The following is a 15,044-nucleotide window of genomic DNA, read 5'->3' as shown; positions in this document are numbered from 1 at the left end:
TCTGCGAGGAGGTCGGTGATACATTGAGGAGTGGCGAGAAGGTTGGCTGTGAACGGGGCAGGCTTGGAATCTGGAGAGCGGAACAAATCCCAGAGCGGTCCGCCAGTTATGTTGGTCCTGCTGATGTTTAAGGACTGAATTGTCCCACCGCAGTTACGAAGGGTTTGAAGTAGTCCTGAGTCCGTGAGCCGACTACCTTCCAGGTTAAGGCTCTGAAGGGCATGAAGTGTTCCATACTGAGCCTCTCCGGTTATATTTGTTCTGCTAATATCTAGTGAACGTAGGGTGTGCTTGGATTTTAGGATCAGCTGAGACAGACCTTGTTCCGAAAGATATTCACACTGAGTTAGATTTAGGGTTTCTAGATAAGGCAGTGCTCCTCTCAGGTCTTTAATCAGTTCTCCTGTGACATTGGTTTTGGACAAATCAAGCGAAATCAGGGTTTTTCTGCACAGGATCAGAAATTTTACCAGTCCTTCATCAGAGAGAAATAAACAAAATTTTAGATTGAGATTGTTTAGACAAGGCAGGATTCCATAATATTCAGTTAGGAACTCTCCTTTCACATAAGTGATTGAGATATCAAGACTTTTTAAGGTATTTCCACACAACCAGAGCAGCATCAGCAGGCCTTCGTCGGTGAAATATTTACACGCTGATATTGTTACATTTTCCAGATTAGGCAAGCTTCCATCAAAATCACACAAAAGTTCTCCAGTAATATTTGTGTTGGACACATTTAAAGTTTTGAGAGTCTCTCCGCAGAGTTGAAATATGTTGAGTAGTCCTTCATCAGTTAGACCTTCGTTCCATGAACAGTTTAAATACTCTAGACAAGGAAGGGGATCATATAGGTCCTTGCAGGACACCTTTGTACAAGATATATTCAGAGATTTCAGGTTGTCTCCACATAAATCTAGAATTCTAAAGACAGTTGAATCGGTAACGTTCTCGTTTCCAGGAATATACAGCTTTCTGAGAGTGTTTTTACAGGTTTCTACAAGAGAGACAAGAACTTCCTCTGATATATCAAGGTTGTACAGACCAAGGGTATGAAGATGAGAAGACAGAATTTTTAATGATTTTCCGGCGATAATCTCCAGACTGTTGATCTCAATAGAGGCCAGGTTGGGTAGGGAGAGAAGTGATTGTAAACCATGGTTAGGATATTCATAGATTTGAGGAGGATGGTTCAAGGTGTAGAGGTGTCTATCCCCCAACTGGATTTTTTCAATCTCTGGATGTTTTCTTACTAAATATTTGACTCCGGCATCAGTTGCATCTCCGATAACTAAACCTGAAAAAAAAAATTTCGGCATTTAAACTTAAACAAAAGAGAAAACAACTATTTTATGAATATTTGAAAAATGCAACTGAAATAATTTTAGATTATAAATTTATTTGTCAAAACCCTATTATGGTGAATTGCAACATGATATTATAGATAATCATTGCCAAGGGTGTAATTCAAGGAAAGTTAATTGCGGTCGTGTATACTATGCGTACACATTGAAACCAGTTCTCTTTGGGCGGAATTTGTAAACAAGAATAGATGCATCAGTGTTCGTTTAGTATCCAAAGAGGTTAAAAGCATTAAATTTTGATAATTTTGATAATTCACATAATAGTTTCCTATGATCAGAATATTTCATTGATTTTTTTATGTGAAGGATGGATCCCAATCCCATGTCAGGCTTTGACATCCATCTTGTGTTTACATTACCGCCCAGAGACAGTACACTGCAGTACAAAAGATGTGTACACTTCTTAAATAACTTTCCTTGCATTACATCCTTGATCATTGCCTTCAGGACCATGTATAATAAAGCTATGTTCTTCATTATAAAAATGGGATATTATGAGTATTTCTTTTAATACATTTATTTATAATAAGTTAGGATTTCACAAAAATTTAGACGAATCTTTAATTTAAATTAATATAAAAAATTAAGTATATAAATTCAATCAACTATATTGAAGAGATTGAAATTAAATTCTATTTTTACAGACGAGTATAAGCTACAGGTTTAACCACAAAGGATGAGACTGTAAAGACGATTTTTAATGGGTTATAAAATGATGTATCTAGGAAAGTGAGAAGTTTAAAGCTGCAGGAAATCACTAATATAAGGAAACGGATTTGTATAAATTCCATACAATCGTCTCTGAAGTCTCTTCCTTTGAGGGTAACAGTTCCAGTGAATAATGTATAATTCGAACTTTGTATTTAATGGTTTAATGGGGTAACTTTATGTAGCGAGACCCTTAAAATTGCGGAATAAGAAGACGATATTTGAACAATCTTTTTTTGTACTGAACGTTGTTAAAAAGCAAACAGTAGCTTGGAAACAACTCATTATTCGCAATGAGGTTGACATAACTTTATTCAAAACTAGCTGAAGGGCCGGCGTTAACACATGAAAAGCTTTTTTAGCCTATAAAACCCTCCGGCCACCCACGAGTGTCTACAAAAAAATTTCAGCCCGATCGCTCCAGCTGTTTGGCCGGCTATACGCAACATATTTACGAATATGTGTTGTTTTGTCATATAGATTTTGCAGTCGTCGTCGTATATATAAATACAATGAAGACGACTTTCATTTTTTACATCTAGTAAGCTTTCAAACATAAACATGGAAACAAAGAGAAGCTTTCAATCCTACAGCGTCTCTTCGTTGACTTGTAAACTTGTAATTTAATAAAAGTTGGTTAGAAATAAAAACTTAAATGTAAAAGTCGTCTTCCTTGTATTGATAAAAACGCCGACCATTGTAGTTGGAGTCGTCTTACTATTCCACAGTGTAATGGGTTCCACTTATAGTCTTATTATTGTTGTTAATAGTTTTGGATAATTTTTAAACATTTTAGACAAAATTTTATAAAACTTTAAAGATTTAAAACAAAATTTAATAAAACTTTAAATGTCTGCGAATTTGTAAAGTTTAGTGGTGGAGAAGGCGGTTGTAAACTTCCAGTTCTGGAACATGATCTCCCACTCGTCCACCCTCTCCCTCAGGGTGGTGGACACACAGCGTAGCATCATCATACTCCTCACGTCCAGGTACTAGACACATGTTAAATTATTAAAGGGGTTGTAAGCTTTATCAGATAAAGTATGAATTATATATCAATATTTATGATTTTGAAAGATGATTATTTTCAACTGTCGTATCTTTTCAAAAGTAACGTGCGCATTTCTACTGCAAGAAATTGCAATTATCAAAATTAAACACTTTTAAACCTAGAAAAATGACGATATATTCCACATAATTTATCAGATAAAGGTTACATGAAATCTCTGTTTGTCTTTTCTTTTTTGTTTGTTCAAAACAGAGATTTCATGTAAATAGATATCAATTTGTATATTTGGTTTGTCTGTGTGTCCGCCTGTCTGTGCCCAATAAACGTCAATTGGCCCAAATTAAAGAATTTTAAAATACGATTTCGATCTTTAAATTTCTAGAAACATTAAATTTATTATTTTGTGCAAATTTATATTTTGACACGGAAATAAAATGAAAGTGTGGTCAGAAAATAAAACAATTTGTTTGGAATGAAATGGGGGAACTTGGGAGAACTATATAAACATTTTAATTTGATTTTGTAAGTGGATCGATTTTAATGGCAAAAATTTAGTTTCCCGTTAAAATCGACCAAGTGCGGGTAAACGGCGAGAGTAATTAGTCGTTATGCACTTAAACCAACCTGAAGCAGAATTCGCATCAAATCTGGGTACAGGGATTCCATTCCAACAGCTTTCACTTAAAAAAGAACATATTTTAACAGGGGTGTTTATTTTTGTAAAAAATCATTTCGCCCCCTTCTAAACTATTCACTAACTCTCATGTTTCACGAGGCCCTCTGTATTAGAAATTGTTTCATTAGACATATCAGTCATTGAATTTATTAATTTCATAAATACATTATTCTGATATTTTGACACTCTGTAAAACAAAAGCAGAGCTTTGGATCAGAAATGTGAAAAGAAGATCTCCTCCGATATGAAAAGTTTGCACAATGACTTTTATTTGCATAAAAAGGAAATTAACCCCCTTTTTTCAGATAAGAATAATATTTAGCAGAACTTTTCTAAACTAGCATTGGCATAGAATGTGTATGCATGATTTAGTTTATNCACTGTTACCTTTTGCTGTATCACTATGTGATCTATTAATGGTCTCTACAATTTCAAAACAACCTCCATCATCTAGAAAAATACTAAATTTGAAAATCTGCAAAAAATACAAAATTATTGAAATAGTCTGATAAGTTAATTCACAGATACGATTACGATAAGATATTAATATCATAATTGTCATTCATTCCTACTTCCCCTACTCATTATTTTAGATAAAATAAGATAATTAAACACCATGATTATTATTCATTCCTACTTCCCCTACTCATTATTTTAGATAAAATAAGATAATTAAACACCATGATTATTATTCATTCCTACTTCCCCTACTCTTTATTTTAGATAAAATAAGATAATTAAACACCATGATTATTATTCATTCCTACATCCCCTACTCATTAATTTAGATAAAATAAGATAATTAAACGCCATGATTTTTATTCATTCCTACTTCCCCTACTCATTATTTTAGCTAAAATAAGATAAATAAATACCATGATTATTATTTAATAATTTAGGATTTTTCTAGTGTACAACCTTGGGTTATTGTCAATTAAATTATATATTTTTAAATACAGGACTACCTATAAATAATGAGCCTGTAATGACGACCTAAAACTCTGAAAATATGCCGATCTGAATGTTAAACTCAGCCTACTGCCTTAAATATGATCTTTTATTAGCTTATTATATGCTTTTGCAAAAAATGCAACAAATTTATATATATCATAAATATAAGGAAACAAAGAGAATGAATTCAGTACATTTATCTCTGAAGTCTCATCCTTTGAGGGTAAAACTGTATCTTAATATGTACCTTCTATTGGATAGCTGAAAGCCATCAAATGTATGAAAATGCCAAAGATGCGAAGAAAAGAAAAATCATTTTTGTTTTCAGAGCTTCCTCTCCTACTCTCAGAGTTCATCTAAATATTATAGTATTTATATTAAAACAGAATTCAATCCAAGTGAGAAATCTGAAGAAATCCCAAAATTTCACGTACTAATTATTTAAAAACAAAATTTTAATATTTGTGTTAAAAGGAAAAATTTGTAAGGGGCCTAGTGCACTACTGCAACTGGGATGTTGTAGTTTGACGAAAATTATGGAGAACGATTAGAAGCTGTAATTGCAGAAGTAGTTAAACAAAGTTGATTTTAAAATAAAGTGTTTTTTTCTAAAATCAAATTAATATACAGTAGTAGTTGTAAACGGTCCTCCAGTCGATGTATTATATATTAATACAATGAAGACGACGTTCTAGTTCAAATCTTGATTTCTAGCAATGTTTCAAACGCTAGTGACACAAAAACATGTCAACAAAGAGAAGATGACAAATGAAGATGAAAAATAATAGCTTCTCTGTATTTATTTGAATTTTTAATAAAAAGTCGTCTTCAAATTGTATTGATATAATCCCCGACCAAGTACTTGGTTCCATTAAAGTTAAACCTTAAATGACGATCTAAAAGTCTTTAGATACAGTGGTAAGCTATTATATCAATACAATGAAGACAACTTTCGATTTCAATTTTTATTTATATCAAGCTTTCAAACAGCATGGATACATATTAACATGGAACAAAGAGAAGCTATAATAGGTTAAAAAGACCTACTCTTTATTTACTTGTAAGCTTACAATTTTAAAAAATCTTGTAAACAATTAAAACTTAAATAAAAAGTCGTCTTCATTGTATTGATATAATCGCGTACCACTGTATGAAGATATGAACCTAGGTCTGTCTTCCTTGAATCTAGTCGTTTAATGCAAATATTTTCATTTGACCAAAAAATAAAAAAAGTTTTATTATTAAACAGATGAAGGTTAAATGTTTTCAGATAGAAAGTTATAATATATTTCTTTATTATTAAACAGATGAAGGTTAAATGTTTTCAGATAGAAAGCTGATATATTCCTATATTATTAAACAGATGAAGGTTAAATGTTTTCAGATAGAAAGTTATGATATATTCCTATATTATTAAACAGAAGAAGGTTAAATGTTTTCATATAGAAAGCTATGATATATTTCTCTATATTATTAAACAGAAGAAGGTTAAATGTTTTCAGATAGAAACCTATGATATATTCCTATATTAAACAGATGAAGGTTAATTGTTTTCAAATAGAAAACTATGATATATTCCTATACTATTATACAGATGAAGGTTAAGTGTTTTCAAATAGAAAGCTAGGATATATTCCTATATTATTAAACAGATGAAGGTTAAAGGAGTACCATTGTAAATTGCACATGTACCTTTTCAAATGCAGGATTCATTAGAATTACGTTTACAATACGTTTAATTTTGTATTTATCCTTGAATTTGGTTAAAAAGTGGGATTCCCTGTTAACTCCAAACTCTAAAGTGGATTCACACAACTATACAATACACTGCACACTCGGACTCCTTCATAATACAGAGCGTCCTAAAAACTATTAAATTATTTCCCAGCTTTAACGCCAAAATTCTCACAGAATTCTTAAAAACGGCATTTACAGCATGCAAATAATTAAATATTTTGAAATTAATGATATTTAAAAAAATATTTTTTTTGTTCCAAATATTTTTAATTTGACCTTGACACTACTTTTAATCGAATAATCTGTGAAACACAAAATAAAACATAATTTAGAACAAAACGTTTAATTAAACTTCTTTTTATTAAAATGTATCAGGTTGAGAATATGAATTAATATTAATTTAATTAAGTCCATTTTTATTGTAGAATTATAGTGTTTAAATTGAAAAAATATTATGATGCAACTTCTGGTTTAGCATTCATATTTAGCAATTTAATTGGCGCAATTAAAAGTTTATAATTCCGATAAAAAAGTTCAAAATTTTATCATTTTTTACCGATTTTGTTTCCATTATACGCTGCACCTTTTCAGTTCCTATAGTTGCGTATAATTTTATTAATTTTATCATTTTTTCATTAAAAGTAATGATTCTTTTACCATGGTTAATGAAGATTCTTTTGGATTTGTTTTTACCTTTTATCCAAATCTAGGATTTTTAAGATTCTAGATTATTTTGAAGAAAAAAATCAATCCTTGAGTTTTATTCACTTTTCAGAATTATCAAATAACTGTTTTGCTGTTTTGCTTGCTTTCACTTTAATACTGTACGTATGCACTGCACAGTTCGTTTATTCATTTCTCTGAACAATCCAAATCGTTTGTCCATCGTTGGTTTTATTTGAACGACACCATTGTTCATAAAAAACTTCGTTTGTTCACAAAACGATGCTCCTCTCATAAAGAGAAAGGCCAACTATACGGAGTACGGAGCCGGACCAATCTCAAAATTAACTTAGATACAATGAACCACCCCATTAGAAGAATGGGTTAGTTTACTGTGTATTACTTACATATAATTGCAATTATAACGTTGTTAAGATTATTTAAAAATCATTATTTATACAATAAACTTCTCCATGTCTATTCATTTTTTGGATTTCATAGCAAATTAGAATTTCCTTAACTTTGAGACATTTACTCAAGTTGGTCAACTTAAGTAAATTAAAATAAAATATCATAAAGGATAAGAATAAGAGTCATGATGATATAGTGAGAACCAGAAAACTTTAGATTTTGATGACGATTGACGAGTTTTAGACTCAAGGTATAACTTTAAATAAATGAATATGAGACATAGCAGCGTGCAGTGTAAACAGACCCATTTCACTTATAAATTGTGTCGGACCCTGGAACCAGAGAAGACCTTCTCAACTTCCTCTCCTTTTATACACTCTTTATTTAATATGTATTTATATCTAGAAGCAATAAATGTACTTCTAAAACATTAACAAAATTGAAGTTAAAATTCCCCAAAAAACTTTTAGAATTTTCATTTTTGGGGTTCCATTTGACCATGTGAATTCAGTATTTATAGATAGTCTCTGATTCTGAAAATGTTTTTCAATAATTTTCATCGGAATAATTGAGGTTTACGAAAACTATTTTATTTAAAAAAATGATAGATTCCAACATCATCTATACGTTAAAATGCAGAGATAAACTGATGACATCATGATCCTGTTTAGAACAGTTTGAATTATTTCCTTAGCCAAAAATGAATACATTTTACCATTTACATATAATTATTATTATGAAATGGTATAGATCAATTTCAGAGACATCGGATGAAAGTGCATTTATCGATGATCGATACAAATTCTTGATTCAAATCAATGATACCGCTTCTCACTTTTTGTGAACAGTAATTTCACTTCAAAATCTAAAATTTATGCAACTGATACAGCTTTGTGACCTCGTAGCTCCATCAGTTTTGATTCTACTCGCAAGTATCAGAAAAGCAAATTTATTCGGTCGCATATTGGAAAAACATTTTTGTTCTTCTCAATAGCAATTCTATAAAAGGAGTTCTTGTTGAAAACATTCAAATTTCAATTATACGTGAAATTAACTTTAGTTTGACGTAAGTCACAGTAAACTAGAGGTCCTGGTTTAAAGTCACGGTAAACTAGAGGTCCTGGTTTGAAGTCACAGTAAACTAGAGGTCCTGGTTTAAAGTCACGGTAAACTAGAGGTCCTGGTTTAAAGTCACGGTAAACTAGAGATCCTGGTTTAAAGTCACGGTAAAGTAGAGGTCCAGGTTTAAAGTCCATAGAGTCTTAACTTCATAACCCATTTTTACCCACATTAAATATTAATTCCTTATATTTGCTGTTTCTACTTTTTTGTTGTGCTAAATGTTAAATAGTTAAGCATGTAAGGTGTCTTGCATTCATTTTGATGGACTTTGAATGAGAGATCAAAATAAGACTGAAACATTCCGACATAGACAGGACGAACTTCGTTGCCGTTAGTTTTACGTGAAGTGTACACGTCTTAATCCTCAAGCCTTGCTTCCATTAGCAATATATCTAATAATAAAGATGTATTATATTGAGACAATATATTTTATTATTTAAATTTAAATACATTACATATTACATTATTCTGAAGGAATCTATTGGCGCTACATGATAACAGTTTTGACTTAAGGAATAGAGTTTCAGATATTTCAGTTAAATAACTGTATATCTCTATACATAATTATTATTACTATTTATGTTGGAACAGATGGACTTGCTTCTCCTTTTCTCTTCTTATACTCAACAATTCCTACAAAAACACATTTTAAGAATAAAATTATGTTTGTTAAATATATATTTTCAATTAAAAGGAATTGGTCTTTGCTAACCCCTATATCTTTGCAACATGATGGTGCAAACTTTTAAAATTTCAAGCTAAGATTGTTTAATCTTACACAATTCACAGTTTGAAATATCTAAGGTCTACGACATTGGGTTGCAAAGATAAAGGGATTAGAAAACTTGAGTTTGTAGCAAAGGCCATTTTTTTGGAATTTTTTTTTACAAATAGAATTTTATTTTTAAAATTTTGTTTTACCTGCAAATACTGCTAAACCTCCGGCAGCTAGAACAAGGGATTGTTTAATCCAATTATTATTACTTCTGGAACAAAATTATCATTTTACATTTTTTTAAAATCATTATTTGATAGTCATGAAAGTCAACCACACTGTTAAAAGAAACCCTGTAATATCTTGTTAAATTTAATTGTAAATATCTAAATATATACTTTGCTTGTCTGTCTGCCTGGGTTTCTGATTGTTTGTATCCAATAAACGGAAAAACGGCTGAACCAAACATGCTCAAAAGTTTTGAGAAAACTCACGTGACCCCAGGGAAGGTTTATGGAAGTTCAGAACTACAAAAATGTCTCCAAAATATTATGATTTTAGTAAAATTTTGAAAATCCATGAAAAAATATTATTTGTATCGCAAAGAATGAAAAGATAACAGATTGAGCCAGTATTAAAAGTTAAAATAGAAGATGGACGCAATAAAGATAAATTTTAGGAAAATCCTAATAGGGATATCTCACAAAATTTGAAACACCTAACCTTCTGTTCGTAATTTAAAACAAAATATTTTTATTTTGAACTTCTTTCCTTCACTTATACACGCACCTCTGCCCCTTTGGTAAAAGTAAATTAAACCTTTATGAAGCATAAAGTCTGACTTGTTGCACCGGCTAGTCCTGTCCTTAGAGCAAGGTACAGTACAAACTGGGACCAAATGATTGACCAGGCTCGGAAATTCAAATGTACTACAGATGCCCGTGTATAGGTTTCCTTCTATAAATAGCACGGTTGCTTTATATCTGATTGCTTTTAAGATTTAAATCTGAACAAATTTGGTGTAAATATAATTTTCCTGAGCATTAATTTTGTAACTTTTTCACATCCTTCCCCTCCATACCCGTCCATAACACGCACTGTGGGGGCACTGTAAACCTACAACAAGGAATGATTTTATATACAGGGTGTACCAATAAACATGGGAATTAAGTGACGACTTGTATATCGGCTCTGTTTCGTGTGGTATTATAACCTATAACACGATTTTTGTTGTATTCCAGTTAAAACAGTTAAAAGTCAAAACTATATTTAGTCTTGAGAATTCCAAAATGTGGTTTACAATATTTGTACCTTCAAAATTGACGGAAATGTTAAGAAATCTGTCCAGATTCTAATCTATTGAATAACAACGAAATCTGTCAAATGTTTAATATCTTCGGCAATTTTGAAGAAAGCAGACCACATTTTTAAAAGCTTATAGCTTTCAGTCTTTATTTTGATACACTCTTTGTCATTAATCAGCTATCATATATCGAAGATGATTTTCAAGTCGTCTCTTGATTCCCATGTTTCTTGGGACACCCTGTAAATCCAATTATTATTGTCATCTCAACATCATAAAAGATTAAATTTCAAAATCTTTATTTTTTAACAAAAAAAAAATATTTTCTACTTTTATTTACTTTTTGCAAAAATAATATAAATACTCGTTTTGGTCCGTGGTAGAAAATTTCAATTCCCATGTTTAACTTGGTAAAACTGTTTAAGTAATTACAACAATTTAATAACGACTGAAAGTGTAATATCAAATAATAAAATAAATGATGTTTTATTTATTTAGTAAAAAAAAATCTATACAATAAAACAAGACATTCATATATATGTTGCGTATAATAGCCGGCAAAACGGCTGGACTGAATTTCTTTATAGACACTCATGGGTGGCCGGGGTTGTTATAGGCAAAAAATTGGAAATTTATTTTTAATTTTAAAAAAAAATTCCACGGGCAACGCCGGGCCCTTCAGCTAGTATCTCATAAAAAGCAAAGGTTTGTTTACTGTTCTACCAATCTTTTTAACTAAGAGAATGTTTATTAACGTCTTCAAATTATTATGTTTAGTGTGCTACACTGTATATTTGATAATGGGAAAAGGTCAAATTTATGCGACATTAATGGTGGTACGACTTTGTGATCTTAAGGCGATGCGACACTTAAAAGTCGACCCGGTGTTGAAATTTTTATACAACTTTTCATAGCAGTCTAGATTTATGTGAACTTCTAATTATGTTTCCCCACCCCTCGTGTACCTACAGTGTTTCTAATCGTTAAAAAAAACTTTCAAGATTTCAAAACAATATTTTTTTTTTTTAACAAAAAAAAATATTTTCTACTTTAATTTACTTTTTGCAAAAATAATATAAATACTCGTTTTGGTCCGTGGTAGAAAATTTCAATTCCCATGTTTAACTTGGTAAAACTGTTTAAGTAATTACAACAATTTAATAACGACTGAAAGTGTAATATCAAATAATAAAATAAATGATGTTTTATTTATTTAGTAAAAAAAAATCTATACAATAAAACAAGACATTCATATATATGTTGCGTATAATAGCCGGCAAAACGGCTGGACTGAATTTCTTTATAGACACTCATGGGTGGCCGGGGTTGTTATAGGCAAAAAATTGGAAATTTATTTTTAATTTTAAAAAAAAATTCCACGGGCAACGCCGGGCCCTTCAGCTAGTATCTCATAAAAAGCAAAGGTTTGTTTACTGTTCTACCAATCTTTTTAACTAAGAGAATGTTTATTAACGTCTTCAAATTATTATGTTTAGTGTGCTACACTGTATATTTGATAATGGGAAAAGGTCAAATTTATGCGACATTAATGGTGGTACGACTTTGTGATCTTAAGGCGATGCGACACTTAAAAGTCGACCCGGTGTTGAAATTTTTATACAACTTTTCATAGCAGTCTAGATTTATGTGAACTTCTAATTATGTTTCCCCACCCCTCGTGTACCTAATCGTTTCTAATCGTTAAAAAAAACTTTCAAGATTTCAAAACAATATTTTTGTTTAATTTTATCTTTTATTAACCTTTGCAATTGCTTTATCCTGAAATAGAAAAAATCTAAGAACGACCCAAGACAATTGTTACAAGTTACAACACATTCGTTTGTGTTTTTTTTTTGGATCGTTTTTGAATCGTTTTTGGGCCGTTTTTGGATCATTTTTGGATCGTTTTTGAATTCTTTTTGGGTCGTTCATTTCGAGTCGTTTTTTGATCGTTTTTGATCGTTTTTTGATCGTTTTTGGGTCATTTTTGGGTCGTTTTTAGATAGTTTTTGGATCGTTTTTTTCACATATCTACAGTCAGGGTCAAAGTTTGACACAGTGAAAGATAATTTAGGGAAAAAACAAGCCGAAAACTAAGCAATTGTACCTGTCTTGGATTTAGCAGAGGTCGAATTACCGGAGCATCATCAGAACTCCAAAACTTTACTTTATATTCTTAAAGAAAAAAATTAAGAGAGAAGAAAAATGAATTACCAAAAAAAGAAAAGGAAGTTGCGAAAAATGAAAATCAATAACGAAAAAAGAAAATGCATTACAAGAAAAGAAAATTATATTTCAAAAAGATAAATTAATTAAGAAAAAAAGATAAATAAATTGCAAAAAAGAAAAAGAAAAATAAATTGCGAAAAAGGAAAATAAATTTTAAAAAAATGTTGAAAGATATTTTAAGTTTTTAATTTTTGAACATAATATTTAACAATCCGTGTATTATAATATTTTACTCTAGTTTGGAAGGATTTTGAATTAAAGATCTAAATACGACTGAACATAATTGAGTTTGACATTTTATGATTTTATTTAATCAAAACACGACATTTTTAGAAAGAACAAACAATACTCTGCTGATTGTTAATTTTTAAGAAATATATTTTTTTTAAAACTCATTTTAATTTAGAGTACTGTATTGTGACATAAATTTACTCAGATATTTTCAGGGTCGTATAAAGGGGGGGGGGCTCTAGCCCTAGTCTCCCCCTGGAAAAAGGTTGAGTATCCCCCCCCATTGGACAGATTTCTGAATACACCAATGATATATATATGTACCTGCACATGAGTTGTGTATTGTATGTCTATTTGTTGTGAATAAATCTGATCCGCCCTCGAACTTCATATCTTCCGCCTCCTAAACAATTCAAACTTTATATCTTCCGCCTCGTAACAATTCAAACCTTATATCTTCCGCCTCCTAAACAATTCAAACTTCATATCTTCCGCCTCCTAAACAATTAAAATTTTCAAATATGATCTCTAAAAATTTGTCTGAAGGGACTTTAAATGTAGTTTCAATGAATTGATAGAATGGTTTATCTGATTCACAACTGTACTCTAAAAGTTTACCTGATCAAGTACAAATTAGATATCTTTATATATATATAAAGTTGTAATATCTGTTTGGGTGTCTGTTTGTTTCTTTGTTTGTTTGTACGACCATAACTCAGGAACCCCTGGACCGATTTGCCTCAAATTTTGCTTGGGGAACGCAGGGAAATGTTCTTAGCTTGGTTTTGAGATTCTACGTTGAGTGGGTTGGCTTTAATAGCGAAAATTTAGTTTTTAGGTAAAACCGTTTAAGGCGGGTAAACGCCGGAAGTAACTTTTAGTAACCTTGGCACACAAGGATTTAAAGGTCTGAGCTATCGAGAAAAAATCGATGAGAATTTTTCCAATTACTTCTTAAAAACCAATGCTAACAACAAGTGCTTTATGGTGATAAAATGTACAATCATTTTCAATTTCAATTTTTTGAACCATATCCTTGCAACCTAATGTTGTAAACCTTAGATATTTTAAACTACGCATTCTAGATCAAAAACCAATGCTTAAAACATGAAGGTTTACACAGTGAGGTTGCAAAGATACAGTGATATTAAAATTGTATAAGTTAACGGTATTTAAAACTACTGAGGTTCACTGACTGTAAAATAAAACTGTATCTTTAAATGCATAGACCTGTCTGTTCACTGTCTATTGTTTATTCAGTTACCGTCGGTCTATATTTATCTATATTTAATAAGTTTAAAGTTTTTGCCTTTTTTTTAAATACATGAATAAATGTTACCAATTCATTTTTAGGCTTCTTGGCCACATATGGTCCTCCTTTTGCCGTCACTGCTTCACGGCCATTCCAAAAGTTTCGTTCACCCTCTGGTCTGGAGTCTCCCATTTTATCTGAAAATTCCATTAAAAAAAAGAAATTTGCTTAAACTTAACCAAACCCTAAAATAATAAAAAATAAATAAGTGGTCATGTACGAAATTGATAGGACGGACCCAAAACGTTATATTTGCAAAATATTACTAAAATGATTTCACTGAATTCCAAAAACAACAATATATACTTTATATGAATTACAAAACATTATTATGGTTTAAAAGAGCTACATAAGATTTCAAACGTTTAATAGAGAATTTAAGTATTTAAAAATTTAATATTAGAATATTTTTCTATTTCCGAAAAATTGATTCCATATCATCCTATAAAATTACAAGCTATCTATTTAGTATTTGGATATATCAGGCTATCACCTGTTCACAAATATCTCCTGCATTGCTGCCTTGCGTACGACTAAGGCAGTAACACTATATACTGTATAATACTAAATATTACAAAATTGTGTAATTTCCCGGATTACGAAATTTACCGCA

General features: G+C 30.9%; 3 protein-coding genes across 3 annotated transcripts; all 3 read right to left on the bottom strand.

The window, feature by feature from the left end:
• Positions 1-22: 22 nt before the first annotated feature.
• Positions 23-2,521, bottom strand: LOC111716957 (F-box/LRR-repeat protein 20; the record flags this gene model as incomplete). The annotated part of the gene is made up of 2 exons (XM_023492470.1): positions 2,515-2,521; positions 23-1,297 (listed from the first exon to the last, which is right to left on the bottom strand). Coding segments are annotated over exons 1-2 (1,282 nt in total), but the record flags the coding sequence as incomplete, so codon positions are not given.
• A 396-nt stretch (positions 2,522-2,917) lies between these two features.
• Positions 2,918-7,280, bottom strand: LOC111716956 (uncharacterized). The gene is made up of 6 exons (XM_023492469.1): positions 7,139-7,280; positions 6,401-6,570; positions 4,956-5,064; positions 4,145-4,207; positions 3,706-3,761; positions 2,918-3,064 (listed from the first exon to the last, which is right to left on the bottom strand). The coding sequence occupies exons 2-6, from the start codon at positions 6,419-6,421 to the stop codon at positions 2,918-2,920; spliced, it is 396 nt and encodes a 131-aa protein (XP_023348237.1). The 5' UTR covers positions 6,422-6,570; positions 7,139-7,280.
• Positions 7,281-9,050: 1,770 nt separating this feature from the next.
• On the bottom strand, positions 9,051-14,598 carry LOC111716955 (uncharacterized). Its single transcript, XM_023492468.1, has 6 exons — positions 14,459-14,598; positions 13,444-13,522; positions 12,767-12,834; positions 10,393-10,472; positions 9,563-9,627; positions 9,051-9,274 (listed from the first exon to the last, which is right to left on the bottom strand). The coding sequence occupies exons 1-6, from the start codon at positions 14,579-14,581 to the stop codon at positions 9,219-9,221; spliced, it is 471 nt and encodes a 156-aa protein (XP_023348236.1). The 5' UTR covers positions 14,582-14,598; the 3' UTR covers positions 9,051-9,218.
• Positions 14,599-15,044: the final 446 nt, after the last annotated feature.

This window comes from Eurytemora carolleeae, unplaced genomic scaffold, assembly GCF_000591075.1.
Source record: "Eurytemora carolleeae unplaced genomic scaffold, Eaff_2.0 scaffold2292, whole genome shotgun sequence".
Lineage (NCBI taxonomy): Eukaryota > Metazoa > Arthropoda > Copepoda > Calanoida > Temoridae > Eurytemora > Eurytemora carolleeae.
Note: the sequence above shows the minus strand (reverse complement) of the source record. Positions and strands in the feature narration are given on the sequence as shown.